The 21,771-nt window shown below is 33.5% G+C and overlaps 1 protein-coding gene across 1 annotated transcript in view; it reads right to left on the minus strand.

Moving 5' to 3' along the window:
* The window catches only part of TAOK1 (TAO kinase 1), a 134,400-nt gene that overhangs the window by 51,459 nt on the left and 61,170 nt on the right, over positions 1-21,771 (minus strand). Inside the window, exons 3-7 of the mRNA XM_036222273.1 lie at positions 9,149-9,220; positions 8,073-8,174; positions 6,600-6,645; positions 5,949-6,045; positions 4,100-4,213 (exon numbers count right to left, since the gene is read on the minus strand). Coding sequence (XP_036078166.1) covers positions 4,100-4,213; positions 5,949-6,045; positions 6,600-6,645; positions 8,073-8,174; positions 9,149-9,220 — 431 coding nt within the window. The remainder of the gene's footprint in view (positions 1-4,099; positions 4,214-5,948; positions 6,046-6,599; positions 6,646-8,072; positions 8,175-9,148; positions 9,221-21,771) is intronic.

A 21,771-nucleotide genomic window follows, 5' to 3' on the forward strand; every position in this document is an offset into this window, starting at 1 on the left:
GCACCCATGCATGTGTGCATTATGTAAAGACATATAAATATGTGCCTAGTTCCTGTTTCCAAATACACTATACACAAATTAATAAATATGCAGATAAAATGAACTTTCAATTGTAAATGACAGGGTGTTTCCAATGTGTTCTTTAAGATGTTGGAGTAAGTTTGGGAACTTACTAAATTAAACAAGTAATTTTGTTTTTTTTATTGTAGAACTTCCTAGGATCTTCTTAATAGCTAATATTCACCATTAATTTCTAAAGAGGGAACCATTAAGAAATATTACAGAACACTTTTTTAACAGAAGGGAAGGGTATGCTATCTAAACTAGGATTCATATAAAAAATTTTTGGTCTTCTAGAGCAGTGATCTTCAAATTTTTTTTATTTATTTACCTTAAATAAATTCATAAAAACTATGTATCCCCTTGCACATTTTTGAGTCAATAAATTTTAAAAATTTAATAGATGAACACACACACACATAGTATACTGCATATATGATTTAAAGATACTTAAAACTTGGAGCCACAGAATAGCTCATCCAATTTATCAAAAATACTGCCATGTAATTTAATTAGAAAAACCAGTGTTCATGGTCATATCAATCAATCAAATCAGAATCATTGGTCAGAAAAAGTTTGACTTCATTTTTAATACAAATAAATGTTAATGTGTTCTCATGACAACCAACTCAGTTATAAATTCTACACTAGAAAAAAAGAAGGGAGGGAAGATAATTGGGGAGAAAGAAAAAACAAGGAGTAAAATGAAGGAAGGGAGATGGCTGAAAAGGCACAAGGCCTTACCAAGAGCTGTGTCCTGACTCTTCAACATTTCTCGTAGATGCTATATATATTTTGAAACTGTCCCTCTGGTGTTGCTTTGAGACTTTTACATCCCAGAGCAATGCATCATCGTAATATTCAGGATGGGTAATTTTTTTTTTTCTTTTATAAAGTGGGAGAAAAGAGATGTGAAAGGCATGTCAGAAAAAAAAAAAAAGATGTAGTGGACCTACGACACCACTCTCATACACATATGGTTAAAAGTTGAAGATCTGGAAAATTATTCCCTTCAAACTTGCTGACATTAATACAAAATTATTTAAGGTTAAAATCTGATATCTAGAATTTGATTTAAAATAACCCAGTAGGTAGAGAAGAAAGAGAGAGGAGTAAGTACATAAGGCAGGACTGGCCATGGGATAATGTTGTTGGGATAAGCAATTGATATGTGAGGTTTTATTATATACTTGTCAATTTTTATGTCTATTTGAAATTCTCCATAATAAAAAATAAAAACAAAACACAAGATTCCAAATTAGCTATCAGTCTTGAGGCACCCTTAGTCTGAAGATCACTGATACGTAGTAAATATAAATCTAAAGAAAACACACAAATTTCCACTTAGCATTTCGATCTTCTCCCCACTTCAATTTTTTTTCCCTGGCTTTACTGAAATATAATAGACAATTAGTTGCTTGTACTTACATTGTACAATTCAAAGAGTTTTTTTCAATTATAGTTGGCATACAACAGTATATTAGTTTCAATTGTACAGCATAGTGATTAGAGATCTATAAAACTCACAGTGATTACCCTACTAAATCTAGTACTCCACTTCCCCCTTATGACATATTTGTTAACTATTTTCCTTATGATACACTTTTTATCTCCATGTCTATTTTGTAACTATTCATGAGTACTTCTTATCTCTTTGCCCTTTTTAGCCATCTCCCCTAATCCCTTTCCCATCCAGTAGCCCTCAAAATATTCTCTGTATTTATGAGTTTATTTCCATTTTTGCTGTTATTTTATTCTTTAGATTCTACATATGTATGAAATCATGCGATATTTGTCTTTATCTTATTTTATGCAGCGCAATACCCTGTAGGTCCATCAAGGCATTATCTTTTTCTATCCCTTTCCTTTTAGTCTATATGTGTCTTTTAATGTGAAGTGAGTCTCTTGTAGGCAGCATATGTCGGGATCTTGTTTTCTTATCCATTCAGCCACCCTATCCTTTGGTTTGAGCACTTAATTCTTTTCCATTTGAGATACTTATTGATAGATACACAGTTATTACCATTTTTTATTCATGATTTTGATACACATTTTTTCTTCTTAAAGAAGTCCCTCCAACATTTCCTGCAATAGTGGCTTTCTCGTGGTGAATTCCATTAGCTTAGTTTTGTCTGGGAAGCTCTTTATCTGTCCTTTGACTCTAAATGATAGCTTTGCTGAATAAAGTATTCTTGGTTGTACATACTGGGTTTTTATCACTTCGAATATTTTGTGCCAAGCCCTTCTGTCCTGCATAGTTTCTTTTGGATGCTCCCTTATAGGTAACTAACTGCTTTATCTTGCTGCTTTTAAAATTCTTTCTTTGTATTTAACCTTTGGTATTTTAATTATAATGTGTCTTGGTGTGGGTCTCTTTGGGTTCATCTGTTTTGGGACTCTGAGTTTCCTAGGATTGTATGTCTATTTCTTTCACCAGATTAGGAAAGTTTTCCACCATTATCTCTTCAAATAGTTCAACTTCTTGTTTTCCTTCAGGTACCCCTATGACACGGATATTTTTATATTAATTGTGTCCTATAGGCTCCTTAAATTATTATTATAGTCTTGGCTTTTTCTTGCTGTTCTGATTGAGTGTCCTTGGTGTCCCCATCCTCTATATCGGTGGTTCGATCCTCTTCTTTATCCACTCTGTTGATTTCCTCTAATGTACTCTTCATCTCAGATAATATGTTCTTCTTTCCTGACTGGTTTCCTTTTATGATTTCCATTTCCATTTTTACATTTTTTTACCTCTTTAAGTTCTGAGTTCATCTACTCTTCCCCTCAGTTCATAGAGCAACTTTATAAACAGTGTTTTGAACTCTGTTAGATTGCTTGACTGCATTATTCCTGGATCTCTGTTCTATTCTCTCATATGGTTTCTGCTTTTTTGTCTTTCCATTTTGGCTGCCCTTCTGTGTCTGTTTCTGTGTACCAAGCAAAGCTCCTAAGTCTCCTGGTCGTATTAGCATGGCTTTGTGTAGTAGATGTCCAATGGCACAGTCCTGAGAAGGGTTCAGCTACAGCCTGTGCCCCTCTGGGGCCACCTATTAAGAGTCAGCAACCAATCTACAGAAGCTGTGCTTATAGTTGCCTCAAGAGGCCACACCAAAAACCAAGGTCAGCTGCCACCAGTATAAGTCTTGGAGCTGGCTCAGCAAAGAGCACCGAACTCGCCAAGGATACATCTGGATGTGGCTTGGGATAGGGCCACGAGATGGGGGGGGCAGAGTTTCAGGGAATCCTCTGGGCAGAGTGTCCTCAGTTATGCAGTTCGATGATGTCTCAGCTATGACAGCCCTGAGTCTGCACACTGGGAGAGAGGAGAACTCAACAGAGGAACAATGAATACTGCTGGCACTTCTGGCTCAAGAGAGCCTCACCTCTGGCCCTCACTCCGACAATTCAAGTGTTCCCTTGTAAGTCCTTGGTGCCCCACCCCAAACACCCAACTTGGCACTGGTAGTCAGATCAAGCAGGTCTGTTACCACAAAAGTCTGCTTGCCAACACGGCTCCTTTATAAGGCGTCTGGAGCTGTTGTAGACTCTGTCACACTCAGCTACTAAGGACCCAGCAGCCTCACATCTTCGCCCACTCCTACCTTCTACCATTGCAGGATGATTTCATATTTTTCTCCCTAGTTGTAGTGCTTCTGTTCATCTAGATCCCAGGCTACTTTGCTTGCTGTTTGCGCCTTGTTTTGTCGCAACTTTGATTTGGTTCCAAGAGGGATAAACGAAGCCTCTATTATCTAAGCTATTTCTTCCCTTCCATCCTACTTTAATTTGTATTGATTTTCTTCACTTCCACACCCAATATGTAACACAGATAATAAGAAAGAAAATGTAAAGGAGACAAATGAAAAAATAGGAGATGTGAGGACAGCACTCCAAATTTATATTTGAAACTATAATGTTTAAAGTTAAAATGTCCAAAATAGCATTATATTTCATGAAAAAGATAAGACATCTGAAAAAGTACTACCATACATTGCCTATTTCAATTACAAGGATTAATACCAAACAGGATCACTCTTACCAATATGGCGTTCCCACAAAAGAATTGGCAGGCGATGCCATGGAAGCAGATCCAAAGTCAGCAAGTTTCACCTGGCCTGGTTCAGTCAGAAGAATATTTCCTGCTTTGATATCTCTGGGTTTATGAAACACAGAAAATTATTTCTTTTCCTTTCTTTGGATTATGTTGAAAATGATAAAAATTGAATAAAAATTTGTAAAGTACAGAAGAAATCAAAATAATTAATTTCTAGAATAATCTCTCAATTGGAAAAAGCATTAAGATCCCAAAATAAAAATTATAGAATTCATAAAATATACAGGAATAATTTTTTTAAAAATATACCAATTTTTTTCATATTTAATTAAAAAAAATTTTAATGTAAGTATAATTGGTATACAATCTTATATTGGTTATACAATATAGTGATTCAATATTTTTATACTTTACAATGTGATCACCCCACTAATTATAGTAATTATCTGACACTGTACACACTTATCACAGTATTATTGAATATTCGCCTTCTCCTTTTCATGTACTCAACTCCCTCCCTTCCAGTTACCATCCTTTTGGTCTCTGTTTCTATGAGCCTGTTTTTTGTTTTGTTTTCTTTTAGATTCCACATATAAGGGAAACCATATAGTATTTGTCTTTCTCTAAATGACTTATTCAACTTTGCCTAATACCTTCCAGATCTATCCATGTTATCGCAAATATGCCTCCAATTTTTTAAAAAAGCGTTATTCATATCAAAGCTTAGCATAATTCTAACTTCATACAAAATGACAACTGGCATATATGGATAACGTAATATTAATCATAACCTAATTTACTTTCAAGCTTACTTTTCTAAATAAGCAAACATACTATCCATGCAAACTAAGAAAATTATGAATATTTATAAAATAGGAGTATATAATATGTCCAATGGGTACCATAATTATATTTAGCCTTTAAAAAAAAAGACTATATTCCAAGCACTTGTTAATCCTTACTATAGTACTATAATGGCTATGATACTAAATCTATTTTCCCTCTATTTGTTTTCAAAAAATGAAGAAACACTCTGAAGTTGAGAAGGCCTTAGGTTCTAATTCTGTCTCTTCCATTCACTTACTACTAGCACTGGATTTCTCTTAGGCTTACTATCCTTAACTAAAAAAATGATAATCCATTAACTCACAATAACTCTACTATATAGTTTAATATGTATTACCTGGTTCACATAATCAAAAAATGTTTCCTTCTAAAACAGGCAAAGTCAATACCAATACTAAAAACGCATTATAAAATGGTGTAAAATCTTAAAGTTACTATGCATTATCAAGGATTCAAGGATTAATACTCAAAAGTATAAAGAGTCTTAAGTAGCTTTTATATGTCCATGTCATGGAATCAATTGAACAAATCTGGCATTATCAGTTACCAGAAAGACAAAAGATCTAGGCTTAATTCTAGTCTACTCTATCTGGCTTTGTAAACTTCAGAAATTGGTCACACATTGAGATATCAGTTTCTTCATCTGTAAAACGAAAAAAGATCTACATGGATCCCTAATGTCCTTTCCATTCTACAAATTAAATAATTATATAATTAAATTTCTGCCCCGAATCTATAAAATACACATATTTCAGAAAGCCCAGCAGCATGGGTAGACAAAGATAAAAATTATCCTAAACAAAGAGATCAAGTGTTCCAGTGTGTTCTTTTTAAGGCATGGTTAATCTAAAAAATATGAGTTTATAATATTCTGAAATGCTTTAATTTGGCTATAACCAACAAAAATTTCAGAGTTAATGAGTTCCAGTGCTGATAAATGCAACAAGCCATTTGCTTATTAATGTATGATAATTTTCAAAGTGCTTACCTATGGATCATGGTATGAGAATGTAAGTAGGCTAATCCTTGGAGAGCACCATGTGTAATTGCTGCTATTTCCACTTCTTGTAATGGCTTTTTGTGAACTTAAAATAAGAATTTATTTGAAAATAATTATTATGTAAAACATTTTTGTTTGAAATAATAAATATAAGTATCTAATACATGGGGCAATTTATAAACACTAATATTTAGCAAGAAGGGATTTGCTTCCCAAGATAAAACAAGGCTATTGAACATTGTAACTAGTATACGGTTGTGCCAAACTGTTAAAGTATAGGTCATAGCCGATTTTCCTCTAAGTTAACAACATTTAACAATTATTTGGTGATTACAAAATCAAAAGTAACAAAAGAGAAGTTCTCCCTTTATTTTCACATATCTTCATTCAGAACAAAAGGAACAAATCAAGCTGAACGAAAAAGACCACAGAAAAATGCTTAAGTCATAATGAAAGAAAATTCATCTATTTTATGCTACTACATAAAATTTAATGAGGATAGTGTATACCATGCTGAGAATCTAGAAAAGGCTAAGGTTTTTACACTTTTGGAAAGTTTTTACATTATTTAAACAATCTCTTACTAAATTCTCATTTTATTTTCCTAATACTTTTTCTTCATACTTAAAGGAAACCTACCTTCCAGCAAATCTGAAGCGGATCCTAAACAATATTCCATTACGAGCTATATGGGAAGAAAAATTTAAAAAGCATTAAAATATATTACTGAAAAGATTCTATTTGAGATAGAATAAATTCACCAAGGAGATCAAGAAGATAGACATAAACTCTAGTCATCATTTAACTTAAAAATGTATTTATGTATTTTAGCAATTTGTTAAATGTATATATAAAGTTAAGCCAACAATACTTTAATTTTTTATGATACCAACATGTAATCACTTGTACAAGATGTGTATATATATTACTAACTAAAATTATAACGAAATATACATATTCTGTTACTATTAACCTATTAACAGCAATACTGGTAATAGTTAGGGGGCAGTAAACTGCCCTCTGGAACTACAAGTACAAAGTTTAGGTTATAGTTTAAATGTTTCATTTAAAGCAAACAGAGTACCTCCTATGTGACAGGTATTTTATATATATCAACTAATTTAATCCACTTTATTAGATAGGCCCTATTATTTCCTTGTTTTACAGAGAAGAAACTTGAGACAGAGAAGCAACCAGTCCAGGGTTGCCGCTTTTTTTTAACCATAGTCTTAAGTTTAGGAGTATCACTACAAACACCACCACCAAAATCAAACTGGATAAAAATGCATCAAAGAATATAAATCCAAATCTAAGTTCTGTACGCTAAAAATAATTAGCTGTGGCTTATTCATTATTCAAAATAAGGGATCATTCTTGTTTAAAGAAAAGTTAGCTTTTCTCTTAAATGATGCAGTTATTATGCCTATAGCATTATAGGATTACAACCTTGTCACCTCAGTGGTAATAACAGGGCAAAATTAATCTCCACTTCTTGCAATAAAGTGTCTCAATTCTCTACCTTTAGTATTATTCATCAGAGGAATCATAATCAGTTCAAATTTTACCATGATTCACCAAGATGTCACCATGAACTAGGTGGTTAAATACATTTATGTCAAGAAGATACAGTAACTTTATCTTCGAGTAACAGAATTGCTATCACAATGTTTGCTAAACCATTTAGTAGTTTCAAACTACTAAAAAATGTCAAAGAACATTGTACCATGTGCATAAAGGTCAGCTAAAACTCTACAGCAAACTTGCAAAAATTCTATTATCTCTCATTGCCTAGGAGTTCTAGGAAAAGCTGCTCTTCCTTTCTCAGTATAAAATAACACTGTAAGGCGCGTTTTTTTTACATTCCTATATACATATTTTTTTTACTAGTTTCAAGTATATAGTACATTGCTTAGACATTTATATAGTTTATGAAACAATCCCCCTAATTACTCTACCTTCCCTCTGGCTCTACACATAGCCATTACCTTAATGCTGTCTGCATTTCCTACATTTCAAGGTGTTTTTGCAAGCTTCACATAACCATTAAGAGACATTCTTAAATTAATTAATTCTATGCCCAAATCAACTATCACAAGGAGAACAAATACCTACCCATGCTGTGTGCTCACGTAAATAGCAGCCCTTGTATTCTATACTGTTGGGATGTTTTATTCTTTGCAGAAACTTGACTTCCTTAATAATATCCTGCCATTTCTGTGGGAAGAAAAAAGAAGTAAGAAAAAGAATTATGAACAGCTGCTTTTCCTTACAAATTTACTAAGAAAAAAGTAATTACTTAATTAAGGGTCAATAAGAAAATGTAACTTTGCTCTATTTGTCATATTTAGGTTAAATGTCAAAATATCAAGTTTAAAAGAAATTGCATTCATATAGTTTACAACTTAATTATATAATTTATAAAATTATTCAAGGTAGGACAATTTTAGTCTGATAAAACATAATCAGTGAGACTTATTAAAAATTTACAACTACAGACCACAAATGTTGTTGAAAATTATATACCATATTTAGTGATTTTTCTTCAAAATTCAATTTCCCCTTTCTTACTTGCAGCTTTATTGACATATAATTTATATACCATAAATTTCACCTATTGTGTCTTTGACTTATATATCCTACCAAATGTTAAGGTCTTGTTTGTTTTTTAAATTCAAATGAAGTAATTACTCTGAGACATAAATTTGTAAATGCACACTTTCTAAAATGCTAGTGAACAATTAGCTATTACTTAGGAAAGTTAACAGAAAAAATAAGAATTATAAAAACATTTTCCTATGTATTTTTACTAAGAGCTTTTCTCATTGACACCTACTAGGCAATACAGATAAACCACTGGTCATAAATGATATACTGAAGCCATATTCTAAACATAGTTATTCTTAAGAAGTAATCAAGGAACTCTAAAATCACAGGTTCTTGGGTGTATAGGCTTAATAGGTGTGGGATGAGAAGCAGGAATTTATTTTTTGTTCTTGTTTTAGTTTTTTCAAGCTTTACCACTGACTTGGGTACATTCAGTATGTGAAAAGAAATTCACTGAGATATACACTTAATGTTTGTAAACTTTTCCTTATGTATATTTTGGAAAAAATTCCCACCTACCCCTAATCAAAAATAGTATGTTGTTTTCTAACATAACAGTAAGAACATATATATTTCACACCTACCTCAGTAGACTGCTTTCCACTATAAGACATTTTCTTGATAGCCACCACTTCATTGGTACGCACATCTCGTGCCTAAAAACAACAAAGAAAGAACAATTGTAGAAATTAACAGATTGAATCTGGCTAATCATTTCTCTGACAATAAAATCATTTATAAGCTACCATGTGAAAAAAGGACATCAACGTGGTTTTTAAAAAAATGATAACTATACAGCAAAATGTATCAAATTATCCAGGAGTTGGTATTTTGGGAAGAAAAAAAGCAGGTTTATCTTTGGTCTAGTTGAGAGGAATAATATAGAAATTTGAATAGTACTATAGATGAAGAGACAAAACAAAACTAGTATATACAAGTGTATGTTAATACATTTTGAAATCTCAATGAAACGGACAATCAATGGTGGCAGACTAAGAAGAATAGAAAGGGATTATCTTTAAAATCATCTTGAGTGGAGCTATATTGCAGAGAAACATGGAGGAGTAAGAGATGTCCTCACATCTCTCTCTTTGAAACAACAATAAGCTGAACATCTAAAACACAACAAAAAACACCCAAACTGCACACAAGCACATCTGAGCATAGGATCTGTGCATAAGAGCTACCATAGGTCAGAACTCCAGGTGTCAGGCAGTGGACTGGGAAAAATAAAGAAACTGCCTCTAGTAGCTCTCTGCGGAAGGAGGGGGAGGGGAAAAAGTGCAGTGACTTCTCTGAACAGCCCTGCCTAAAAGTGCTGTGAGTTCCATGCAGCCAGCAGCAGGGCCCAATCATCAGAACAGAAAACAGAGAAGTGGGACGGGAGCACAGAGAAACAACAGTTGATTTTTACCAGCATGGTTGCAAAATCGGGCTGAGCCTCATCTCCCAACTCCCAATGGAGAGAGTCCCTCCCCCCATACTCTCTGAGACCGATCACTGAGGAGCCCCATGGGAATCTGAGTAAACACTGCTGAGACTGTCACTGATACTGACAGGGACTGAAACTTAGGGTAGCGAGTATGATTAAATTAAAAGAACATAAAGACATTATTTAGGCTTTATATAAAGCAAGGATCCAAGAGGCTTAGACGTCACCTACTAGAAAACAAAAGAAAAGCACCTTCTTTGCAGCAGGCTAAAGAGAGGGCTTTATATAATAAATCTTTCTGGAAAAATAGCAGAATGCCCTCCTGGAGAAATAGTCCATTAAACATCATGAATAACCAAGGTGACAAGGCGTCTCAGAAAGAAAGACAAAAATCTCCAGAAAATAAGCTTACAGACATAGAAATATGTAACTTAAATGATAGAAAATTCAGGATAGTACTTTTGAAAAACCTCAAGTGAGTTGAGAAATGAGTAATGTCAACAATTTCGGGAACTGAAAAAACTAGATAAGCAGAGCAAGGAGACTGTAGCCCTCAGTAAAACAAACAAACAAAAAACCCAAAAAAACAGAATAGATCTTCTGCAGGTAAAAAAACACATTGCAAGAGTTGAAAAATGAAATAGCAAGCTTGAGAAATAGAGTCGACCAAACGGAGGAAAGGATCAGTGATATCGAAGACAGAAATTTAGAAATAAATCAAAAGGAAGAAGCGAGAAACTGAAGAATGAAAAATAGTGAAAGAGAAATTCAAGAACTAGTTGATACAATCAGGAGAGGAAACAAAAGCATAATGGGCATTATTGAAGGCGAAGAAAAGGAGCAGGGACTAGAAAGCATTTTCACACAATTAGTAGATGAGAATTTCCCAAATCTAAGGAATGAGCTGGAGCTTGGAATTCAAGAAGTTAACAGAATACCCAATTATCTCAACCTAAAAAGGCCTTCACCAAGACACACTGTATTAAAGTTATCAAAAATCAATGACAAAATTAGAATTTACAGGGAGAAGAAACAGTAATTTATAAAACGGTAATTTATAATGGTACCTTAGATTATCCTCGGACGTCTTAGAGCAAACCTTATAAGCCAAAAAGGAATGGTTTCAAATATTTAAACTATTAAGTGAAAGGAACTACCAGCCAGGAGTAATGTATCCAGTTAAGCTATTCTTTAGATATGAAAGAGAAATTAAGACCTTTCCAGACATACAAAAACTGAAGAAATTCTCCACTACAAGACTTGCACTACAGGAAATCCTGAAAGGGGTCAAGGAAAACAAAATGACAAAAAAATAAATATAAGTAGGAGTAAAGTGACTATCAGGCAAATAGAAGCAAAGGAGTGCAATCCTTACTAAGAATAGGGCATTATAGCTTATATAATAAGAAAAGAATTGCTAAAGCAAGATAGTACTGAACATTCAGCATAACTGAAATAACAATGACTGAAAAGGGGAAGACTTAAAGATCCAAATTCACAAAGAGGAATGGAGATAAAGCACATGCAGAAGAAAATAGATGACTGTTATATGTAACGATCCTTTACATATTCGTAATAGTAGCCACAAACCAGATTCAGAACTGAAGTATATAACATAAAACAAGAAGAACCAGAAGAAAAACCCACAAAAGCCAAACAAAATAAAGAAAACAGAAACACAAGGACAAAGAAGCAATGAAACACCGAGCTACCTGAAAGCAAGAGATAAAATGGCTATAGGAAGACCTCATTTCAATAATCACCCTAAATGTAAATGGTCTGAACTCACCGATTAAAAGGCACAGAGTTGCAGAATGGATCAAAAAAACAAAACCCAACCATATGTTACCTCCAGGAGACACAGCTCAGCTCCAAAGACAAATATGGACTCAAAGTGAAAGGGTGGAAAATGATATTTCAAGCAAATGGCATTCAGAGAAAAAGGGAGTAGCGGTACTAATATCGGACAAAATAGACTTCAAAATAAAAAAGGTAGAGAAAGATACGGAGTGACGTTTCATAATGACAGAGGGAACCACGCACCAAGAAGACATAACACTTATTCATTTCTATGCTCCCAATCAGGAAGTCCCAAAATATGCAAAGCAATTACTAACAGAACTAAAGGGAGAAACAGACCAAAACACTATCATAGTAGGGGACCTAAATACCCCACTGTCAGATATGGATACATCATCTAAATGAAAAAAGCAATAAGGAAATAACATCCTTAAATGATACATTAGACCAACTGGACATAGTTGACATTTACAGAGCCTTTTCATCCCAAAACAGCTGCTTATACATTCTTCTTTGGTACACATGGAACATTCTCAAGGATTGACCACATACTGGGACACAGAGATAGCCGCAACAAATATAAGAGGGCTGAAATCATACCAACCATATTCTCTGATCATAATGCTCTGAAACTAGAGATCAACTGCAAAAAGAATCAGGAAGAACCACAAATACATGGAGATTAAACAACATGTTACTGAAGAGATACACAGAAACGTATGATAATGATAGCACAATATATAAAAACTTGGGACATAGCAAAAGCGGTCATAAGAGGAAAGTTCCTATCATTACAGGCCTACCTCCAAAAACAAGAACAAGCCCAAGTAAACAACCTAACGCTTCATCTTAAAAAATCAGAAAAAGAAGAACAAATGAAGCCTACAGTCAGCAGAAGGAAAGAAATCGTCAAAATTAGAGCAGAAATAAGTGAAACGGAAAACAAAACAAAAAAAAATAGAAAAAATAAATTCAACAAAGAGCTGGTTATTTGAGAAGGTTAATAAAATTGACAAACCCTTGGCTAGACTCTAAAGAAAAAAAGAGAAAGGATACAAACAAAATCAGGGACGAAAGCGTGGAAATTACAACAGACACTGCAGAAATACAAAGGGTCATACAAGAATACTACGAAAAAGTATATAACACTAAATTTAATAACCTAGAAGAAATGGACCAGTACTTAGAAACATGCAACCTTCCTAGACTGAATCAAGAAGAACTGGAAAATCTAAATAGACCGATCAGCAGTATGGAAATTGAAACAATCATCAAAAACCTACGAAAAAAGTAAAAGTCCAGGACCAGATGGCTTCACCAGTGAATTCTACCAAACATTCAAAGAAGATTTAATACCTATTCTCCTCAAACTCTTCCAAAAAATCAAAGAGGAGGCAATACTTCCTAACTCATATTACGAGGCCAATATTACTCTGATACCAAAACCTCGTAAAGGTAACACAAAAAAAGGAAACTACAGACCAATATCTCTTATGAACACAGATGCAAAAATCCTAAATAAGACACTAGCGAACCAAATACGGAAAAAGATTATAAAAGATTATACCCCACCATCAAGTGGGCTTCATCCCGGGGGCACGGGGATGGTTCAACATGCGCAAAACGATTAATGTGATACACCTCATAAACAACTTAAAAAATAAGAATCATATGATCATATCGATAGATGCAGAAAAAGCCTTCAGCAAGATACAGCATCCATTTATGATCAAAACGCTTTACAAAATTGGTATAGAAGGAAAGTACCTTAACATAATTAAGGCCATATATGACAAACCCTCAGCCAGCATTATACTTAATGGTGAAAAACTGAAAACTTTCCCTCCAAGATCAGGAACAAGGCAAGGCTGTCCACTATCACCACTGTTATTCAATATAACATTGGAGGTCCCAGCGAGTGCATTCAGGCAAGAAAAGGTATAAAAGGCATCCAAATAGGAAATGAAGAAATCAAACTGTCACTATTTGCGGATGACATGATTCTCTATATAGAAAACCATAAAGACTCCACAAGAACACTACTAGAAACATCATCTAAATGAAAAAGCAATAAGGAAATAACATCCAAATGCAGTAAAGTTTCTGGATACAAAAATCAGTGTTCAAAAATCCATAGTGTTCCTACACTCTAATAATGAAGTGTCAGAAAAAGAAGTGGTAAAAATAATTCCTTTGGCAATTACAACGAAAAGAATACCTAGGATTAAATCTAACGAAACATGTGAAGGACTTACGTAGTGAAAACTATAAGACCCTATTAAAAGAAATCCAATAAGATATAAAGAAATGGAAAGATATTTCATATTCTTGGATTGGAAGAATCAACATAGTTAAAACGACCATATTACCTAAAGCATTATACAGATGTAATACTACAATCCCCATCAAAATCCCATCGGCATTTTTTAAGGATATAGAACAAAAATTCATCAGATTCGTATGGAAGCACAAAAGACCCGGAATTGCCAAAGCCATCCTGAGGGAAAAAAACGAGGCCGGAGGCATCACTCTGCCCAACTTCAAATTACACTGCAAAGCGACAGTATTCAAAACAGCATGGCACTGGCAGAAAAACAGACACACGGACCAGTGGGACAGAATCGAGAGTCCAGAAGTGAACCCGTATTTACATGGGCAAATAATTTTCGACAAAGAAGCCAAAAACATACAGTGGAGAAAGGAAGCCCTCTTCAATAAATGGTGCAGGGAAAGCTGAAAAGCCACCCGCCAAAGAATGAAACTGGACTGTTATCTATCATTGCACGCCAAAAGTAACTCAAAATGGATTAAGGACCTGAATATAAGACCTGAAACAATAAAATGCACAGAAGAAAATATAGGAAGTAAAGTCAAGGACCTTGGACTTAAAGAGGATTTTATGAATTTGACCACAAAGGCAAGGGAAGTAAAAGTAAAAATAAATGAATGGGATTACATCAAACTAAAAAGCTTCTGCTCAGCAAAAGAAATCGTCAACAACGTAAACAGACAACCATCCGAATGGGAAAATATATTTGCAAGCAACGACTCCAATAAGGGCCTAATATCCAAAATATACAAACAACTCTTACAACTCCATAACGACAACAACAACCACCACCACCACCACCCAATCAAAAAATGGGCAGAGGACCTGAACAGATACTTCTCCCTAGAGGACATAAAAATAGCCAACAAATATTTGAAAAGATGCTCAACGTCGCTAGCCATTAGGGAAATGCAAATCAATACCACAAGGAAATACCATCTCACACCTGTTAGAATAGCTATAATCAACAGGACAAGTAGTAACACATATTGGAGAGGATGTGGAGAAAAAGGAACCCTCATACACTGCTGGTGGGACTGCAAATTGCTACAGCCACTATGGAAAACAGCACAGAGGTTCCTCAAAAAACTAAGAATTGATCTACCATGTGATCCAGCAATCCCTCTACTGGGCATTTACCCCAAAGCCTTGAAAACCAAAATCTGAAAAGATATTTAATTGCACACCAATGTTCACAGCAGCATTATTCACAGTGGCCAGGAAGGACATGGAAGCAACCGAAGAGTCCTACAATAGATGACTGACTGGCTAAAGAAGCTATGGTACATATATACAATGGAATATATTACTCAGCTGTAAGAAGACATGAAATACTGCCATTTGCAACAACATGGTTGGACCTGAAGATAATCATGGTAAGCAAAATAAGCCAGATAGAAAAAGCTGAAAATGACATGATATCACTTACATGTGGGATATAAACCTAAAAGCAACAAATGAACAGGACAAACAGAGACTCATGGACATGGACAATGAACTAGTGGTTACCAGAGGGTAGGGGGTGGGGGAAGATGAGGTAAGTAGATGGTATAAAGGGGATCAAACACGGTGGCATAGGGGGAAGGTGAACTGGGTAAAGGGGATCAAATATATAGTAGCTGAAGGAAACTGGTAAACACACAATAACACATATAGATGTCAAATTATAATGTACACCTGGAAATTATATAATTGTATTAACCAATGTTACCCCAATAAACTTGATTAAAAATTTAAAAAATTAAATTAAATTAAAATTAAAATAAATAAATAATCTTTAGCTGAAAATAGTTTTACCAGGGAAATGTTCCAGAATATAAGGAGGAAAAAAAAAAGCTATGCCATTAATTTTATGAAGCCAGTATAACCGAATAACTAAAACTTCACAAACACCACAAAGTAGAAAGTTAGGTACCAATTTCATTTTTAAATACAGACAAGAGAATTCTAAATAAAATTTAAAATTCAAATATTACAGGGCATTAAAAGAAATTTTTATTTGGATAAAATATAATCACAGACATTCAAATGATTTTAATGGTAGTAAAACAATAATTTATCACGGTTTTTCAAAAAAGTCAAAGGGAGAAACACAACGACTCACACACACTCAAAAAATGCTAAAAATGCAGGAAGATCCCAACTCTAAATGTATATAATTGCGAAGAAGGCCAAACTGTTAGAAAACCCAAATTCGAAATATAATTCCCCAAAATGATAAATCATGCATATTGTAAACAACTCCTTATCAGGATTAAGGTAGGACTGCTGCAATGCTATCACAATTATTATTTACGTCTTGTGGAAATTCTGAAAAAGGTAAAAATATAACAGACACATAATATTTAATTCTCTGGAAATAAGAGCCAAAATCTCATTATGTGTTTAAAAAAAATGATTATGGTTATGAATATATATATATAAAGCATAAGATTATAGCTGCAAAGTATTTAAAATGAGTTTAGCAAAAGGATCAGAACCACCTCAAATAATCTGTGGAAGAAATCTTGTTCAATTCAGACTTTAATAAATTGCCAAGATAAAATGTTCTAAAATTAGATTATGGTGATGGCTGCAAAACTCGTATTTACTAAAAAGCAATGAAATGTACACTTAAAGTTGGAGAACTTACGGTATATAACTTATACCTTAGAAACTTGTTGAAAAAGACAGCATATATATAAATTATACCTCAATAGAGTTGCTTTAAGATACTCTGTTAAGTGGGTCCTGGGAATAACTAATGACATTCCAAGTTCAATTACCAGTGGATTGGTTAATGGAAATTTGTATCACTTATTATAAAGGCTGAAGCAGATCTATCCATGTTAAGCTCTGCTAGAATATGAATTTATTTTCCCAAAACATTCTCTGGTTATCTATCTGTGAGCCTATTGATTTTAATCAATAGGTTTAAACAACTATATTCTTTTCTAACAGCTTTATTGAAATATAATTTGCATACCATAAAATTCACCATTTCCATGTGTACAATTTAATGGCTTTTAGTATATTCACAGACATATGCAAACATTACACTAATTTTCGAACCCACATCCAAATTCTTCATTTATAAATGATTAAATGATAAATTTTGTGTATTTTACAATAAAAAATTTCTCTATTAAAAAAACTGTACCACTTTAGCTATTACCCTCTTTATCCCTTTTCTGCATCCCCTCAGCCCTAACCAACAACTAATCTATTTTGTCTCCCTAGAGATTTGCCCATTCTGGACACTTCAAATAAATGGAATCATATATGTGGTCTTTTGTGAATGGCTTTTCACTTAGCACAGTATTCTCAAGATTCATGGTGAATGATGTTGAGTATCTTTTCATGTGCTTCTTGACTATTTGTACATTTTCTCTGGAGAAATGTCAATTAAGATCCTTTGCCCATTTTTAAATTGGGTTGTCTTTTTTATTACTGAGATGTAAGAGATCTTTATATATACTAGATGCAAGTTCCTCATTAGATACATGATTTATAAGTATTTTCTCCTGTTTGGTTGTTCTTTCACTGTTTTGAAGCATAGAAGTTTTTGATTTTAATAAAGTCTGATTTATCTATTTTGTTGTTGCACATGCTTTTGGCATCACATCTAAGGACCCTTTGCCAAAAGCAAAGTCATTCAGATTTACCCCATGTTTTCTTCTAAGAGTTTTATAGTTTAACTGTTACATTTAGGTCTTTGATCCACCTTGAGTTAATTATTATATATGTATGAGGTAAGGGTCCAATTTCATTGTTTTTCATTAAACAGCTATACTTTTATTTAGCCTAAGATAAAGCTTAATTTAAAAGTAGAAATACTAACTGCAATGCAATATCCTGGATTAGATTCTAGAACAGAAGAGTGAAAAACTGGGAAAACCTGAATAAAGTTAATAGAGTGTATCAATGTTGACTTCTTATTTTCTTAGTTTTGATAAATGTATCATGGTTATGTAACATGTTATCATTAGGGGAGCTCCGTGAAGTTTGTAAGAAAAAACTCTTTACTATTATTTTGAAATCTGCAAATCTAAAATTGTTTTTAAATAGAAAGGGACTATAATTTATTAAAATCCAAATTTATTAGTAATAATCAAATTAAGTGAGCAAATTAAAATGATATAAATTTTGTCTATCATGTCTAAAACCACAAAAAATAAAAGTATTTAATGTTAACCATGCTTTTTCCTCTCTTCAGGATCACTTATTGTGCTTACTTATGTTTTAATAATCTCCTCTAATGTAGGACTGTTCCTTAACTTTTGTCTTTCATTACACTGGCGTGTTTGAAGAATACACTGTGGAATTTTATCGAATGTTACTAAATTGGTGCTTGGCTGACATTTCTTCAAGATTACATTCTGATTATACATCCCTGGCCAAAATACAAGAATGATATTGTGTCCTTTTCAGGGTATCCTATATGGAAGTATACAATGTCTGTCTGTTCCTTATTGGTGTAACTAATTTTTATCACCTGCCCCAAAAGCTGTTTTTTTCCAAGGTATTCAGTTACAGCTACAAATTCTTACCTTGTATCCAAGAAGCAATCAGTGGAAAGATACTTTTAAATTATGTAAACATCCTGCTTATCAAACTTTCCCACTAGATTTAGCAACTATTAGAGATTCTAGCCCCAATTTTCTCTATGATGATTACAAAATGTTGATATTTTCCACATCGACCATTGCTTTTACATTTATCAGTCAGCATTCTAAGAAAAAAGCCTTCCTTTTCATCCATCTATCCTCATTTCTTATGGAAATTATGGATTCCTATTTTACTTAATAGCTTATAATCCCTTGATATCTTTATATTGATGTTCAAATTGTTCCAGATTTATCCAGTGAGAGCCCCTTCAAGCTGTGTCCGTCTGACAGACCGCATCTTTTTTTAAGCCCTTTTAACTCTGTCACAATATGTTCTAAGGTTTATCTTTTATGTTTCCTGTCCCCACAACAAAATGAGCCATTCCTCTAAGGAGCTCTTGTCCCTTTTAGTGAAGAATTCAAGATCAGAGTGCTAAGTATGCTTATTGCTACTAGGGTGTCACTAAAACCACAGTCTTGTGGAATTAGCTCTAATTAATTAGTTCATATTAATACATCCAATTCCTATCCAATCCCACATGGTTCTTTCTTACCTCCCCTGATTCCATATTTCTATCAATGGAGCTCAGCTGCAACAATTATTTCCCTTAGTCCTCTACACTTAATAAAAGGAAATTTTATTCTATTGTATATGTGTATCTGTGTGAATGAGGGGAGGCAGGAAGGGGAGAGAAGAGAGAGAAGAGAGAGGAGGGGAGAGAAGAGAGAGGAGAGGAGAGAAGAAGAGAGGAGAGGAGAGGAGAGGGGAGGGGAGGGGAGGGGAGGGGAGGGGAGGAGGAAAAAGAAGAGATCTTACTGATACTTCCAATTCCAATCCAACACCACGGGGTTATTTTTAGGTTTCTCCCTTTTCTTATTTACAAATAAGGAATTTACTTCTTTCTTGGACAGTAAGAAAACTGGTTCTCATTATCTATAATACATTTACATATTAAAATCTACTATACATATACAGAAGTTTGATTGCCGAATTATATCCCTGTGACAAAGTGACTAGAGTTACTTCTGTCTTTAGCTTTAAGATGTTCAGCCAAAATATTACTTGCAAAAGAACTTTAATTCTTTTCCTCCCCATCCCCTTTTCTGTGTTTGTTATTTATAATAGTTAGGCTTATTTGTTACAATCTCTATTCCACTTGAGTTTCTTCCCTATAGCATAGCTTTTATTTTTTTTTTATGACCATTTAAATGAACTTGGGTAAAATTCAACCTTTGTGGTGTAGACAATGAGTTAGATTACAGTTTTTCGCAATTATGAATAAAATTGCCATAAATATTCACCTAAAAGTTTTTGCATATACTTGATTTTTCATTTTCCTTGGATTAATATCTAGGAGTGGGAATGCTGGGTCATATGAAAAATGGTATGTTTTAACTTTATTTAAAAATTGCCAAACTCTTTTCCACAGTGATAAGACTGTTTCACATTCCTACCAGTAACAAACGAGATTAGCAACTGCTTCGCATACTCACGAGCATTTGATTTTTTGTTTTTTCTCCTTGTCTTTATTAAGTCACTCTAATAGGCATGTGTGGTGTCTCATTGTGGTCTTAGTTCGTATTTCCCCAAGGACTACTGATGCTGAAACTCTTCATATTTTTATTGACCAGCTGTATTTTTGGGAGGTGGGGGACGGGGTGATGTTTCTGGTTAGACCTTTTACTCAGTTGTTGTTGCTGTTATTTTATTGTTGAGTTTTGAGAATTCTTTTATGGTCTGGATACAAATCCTTTGCTGAATATATGACTTGCAGATATTTTCTGCAAGTCTGTGCCTTTCCTTTTCATTCTCTTAATATTATCTTTCAGAGAGCAGAAGCTTTAAATTTTGATAAAGTTCAATTTATAAACTTTGTCTCTTATGGATAACGCTTTTGATGTCCTATCTATGAACTCTTTGCATAATTCAGGGTAATAAAGGTTTTCTCCTATATTTTATCTTAGAAGCTTTATAGTATTATACTCTTCATTTAGAACTATAATCCTTTTCCATTTTTGTATAAGGTATGAGTAGTTGCTGTGGCGCTATTTGTTGAAAAGACTACCATTTATTTCTTCATTGAATTATCTTTGCCCCTTTGTCAAAAATCAATTGACTATATTTATGTGGGTATATGTCTGGACTCTTTAATTTATATATTTACCCTTTCAACAATATCATACTATCTTAATTACTGCAGGTTTACAGTAGGTTTTTGAAATCAGATAGAATTCTTTAACTTGCTCTTTTTCAAAATGGTTTTGGCTATTTCGGTTCTTTTGTCTTTCCATAAAATTTTAGAATATGCTTGTCAATGTCTATTTAAAATGTCTGCTGGGATTCTGATTGGGATTGCATTGACTCTATATATCAAATTGGAGATAACTGATAGCATGACAATATTTAGTCTTCAATCCATCAACACGGTATTATTTCTCATCAGTTATTCAGGTCTTCTTTGTTTTACGGTTTTCAGCATACAGATCTTGCATTTTTTGTTGGATTTCTACTCAAATATTTCATGTTAGGAGTACTATAAAAAGTACTTTTAGAATATAAGAAATTCCAACTGTTTACTAATATAATAGAAATAACAATAAATTTTTGTGTATTGATCTTTTATCCTACAACCTTGCTAACCTCACCTATTAATTCTAGGAGTCTTTTTGTAGACAGTAATTTTCCAAAGTAAATAATCGTGTGGTGTGTAACATGGTAAAAATGGTAAATATGTAGATAAATTTATAAACTATTCTTGCTCTTAGATTCTTTAAAATACATAGATTGTTTAAAGTGAAAATTATGATACTGAATTTTGGATTCATAATTATGTAGATGCAAAAAAACAAGGCTAGCATAAAGGATATAGAGAAGAACCATGATTTCTACATTTTCCTTAACGTGATTAATAATAACAAATGAACTGAAAAGAATGCAGGATATTCTTCTAGTAGAATAATAGAATAGAAAAAAAGATTTAAAAAGTGTTTGTATACATAAAAAATACAATGTAGAACAAAATTACATGAGCTCTGAGTAATTAAAGAATAGTACAATAC

This window comes from Rousettus aegyptiacus, unplaced genomic scaffold (assembly GCF_014176215.1).
Source record: "Rousettus aegyptiacus isolate mRouAeg1 unplaced genomic scaffold, mRouAeg1.p scaffold_m13_p_6, whole genome shotgun sequence".
NCBI classification, from domain to species: domain Eukaryota; kingdom Metazoa; phylum Chordata; class Mammalia; order Chiroptera; family Pteropodidae; genus Rousettus; species Rousettus aegyptiacus.